The sequence below is a fragment of the Pholcus phalangioides genome, unplaced genomic scaffold, assembly GCF_987345545.1.
Source record: "Pholcus phalangioides strain wild (caught in Gottingen) unplaced genomic scaffold, Ppha-v1.0 ptg000017l_1, whole genome shotgun sequence".
Lineage (NCBI taxonomy): Eukaryota > Metazoa > Arthropoda > Arachnida > Araneae > Pholcidae > Pholcus > Pholcus phalangioides.
In genome coordinates, this window is record NW_028301610.1 from 48,286,204 (window position 1) to 48,288,058 (window position 1,855).

The window sequence follows — 1,855 nt, forward strand, 5'->3', positions numbered from 1 at the left end:
GTTCAATATTCAGCTCCCTTTTCCGATCGGCTATGCCTTTGTTCAAGAAAGGAGCGAAGGCTCTTGGCCGTCAGGTTCTCAGGTCAGGTGTAGATTTTGCCAATGACGTCGTACAAGGTAGAGATTTGAAAACAGCTGCGGTGGAAAGAGCAAAAGAGGCTGGTCGCTTGCTGAGTGATAAAGCTTCTACGAAAGTTAAAACAATGGTCGGAGGACATAAAAGGAAACGCTTAGCGAGAAAAAAACGTCATTCGTAAGAAAGCTAGGAAGACGACAGCACCCGATATTTTCGATTGAGAAGATGGCTCTCATCATGACAAACTCACCCGAGTGTCTCAAAAGCGAAGTAGATTTGTTCGCTTTACCCCCTACTCAAACCGACATAGAAGGTGGAGAATGGATTGAATTTCTCCCACTTTCCAGTATTAAAGACGGTCCGATTGAGTTCAACTTTACAGGTAGCACCGAAGATTACATAGACCTATCTTCCACACAACTACACGTCAAGTTGAGGGTCACAAACAAGGACGGTAAACCACTTCTTGATACCGACCTAGTTTCTCCTGCGAATCTACCGCTACATTCCCTCTTCTCCCAAGTGGACGTCTCTCTCAATGGTAGGAATATCACGAATTCGTCTCACACCTACCCTTACAGAGCCTATATCGAAACTTTGCTGAACTATGGTCGAGATGCGAAGATGGGCCCCCTCACTATGGAAGGTTTCCACAAGGACACTGCAGGTTCCATGGCCGACCACGAAAATAACGAAGGTATGAAAGAGCGGTCAAAACACATTGCAAACAGCAGATCTTACGACCTATTGGGAAGAGTACACTGTTCACTTTTTTTTCAACAAAGACTGTTACTCAACTTGGTAGATGTTAAACTTAGATTAGTGCGTTCGAAACCATCGTTTTTTCTAATATCCTCGACAGCTGATTATAACGTGCACATAGATCATGCCAGCCTCTTTGTAAGGAAGGTGAGAGTTAACCCAGCTGTTGCCATCGGGCATGCTAAAGCATTGGAGAAGACCACTGCGAAATACCCTATCAATAGAGTACTTTGTAAGGTTTACTCTGTGGCACAGGGAAGCATGTCATTCGTCCAAGACAATGTGTATGTGGGTGCAATGCCTCAACGAGTTATCATCGGCCTAGTTGACAATGAATCTTTCAACGGTACATTTAGAAGCAACCCGTTCGATTTCAAGCATTACGATCTCAACTTCGTCTCCGTATATGTTGATGGTCGACCAGTCCCCCACAAACCCCTAGAGCCTAACTTTGAGACCGGAAACACCGTAAGAGCCTACAATAACCTGTTTCGAGTCGAGGAAGATCGTGGCATAGACATAACCAGAGAAGAATTTCATAGTGGTTACACTCTATTTTGTTTCTCCCTACTCCCCAACCAGAGCGACTGCGGACACTTACACTTGGTGAAACATAGCAATCTACGTGTGGAACTAAAGTTTGCGAAAGCACTACCTAAAACCATCTCGGTAATCATATATGGTGAGTTTCAGAACCTTATAGAGATAACAAAATCGAGAAGTGTATTGTGCGATTTCTCTGGCTGATGGATTCCGAACAGATTCGTCGAGCACTCCGCAGAGACCCGAAAACGAAAAAAGTTTTCAGGAACGTTTACGCTAGTGACGCGTTGCCTTCGAGAATACGAAATTATCCTACAGCTCTGATCGTTAACACAGATACCAGTGCAGAGTCTGGAACACATTGGTTGGCTATATATCTTCATGACAATTTGACCGCGGAGTTTTTTGACTCATTCGGAAGACATCCTTCAAACTTTCAGAAAGGTAATATCACGAAATTCCTGAGAAGATATC

The 1,855-nt window shown here is 44.0% G+C and overlaps 1 protein-coding gene across 1 annotated transcript; it reads left to right on the forward strand.

Annotated features, from left to right (window-relative positions):
- The first annotated feature begins 301 nt into the window (after nucleotides 1–301).
- On the forward strand, nucleotides 302–1,585 carry LOC149074034 (uncharacterized protein F54H12.2-like). Its single transcript, XM_089247281.1, has one exon. It carries the CDS (start codon nucleotides 302–304, stop codon nucleotides 1,583–1,585), a length of 1,284 nt encoding a protein of 427 aa, XP_089103407.1.
- The last annotated feature ends 270 nt before the right edge of the window (nucleotides 1,586–1,855 follow it).

Bases quoted from the DNA above. Each gene is read 5' to 3' on its own strand.
- LOC149074034 (XM_089247281.1), top strand. From the start codon at position 302: ATGGCTCTCATCATGACAAACTCACCCGAGTGTCTCAAAAGCGAAGTA.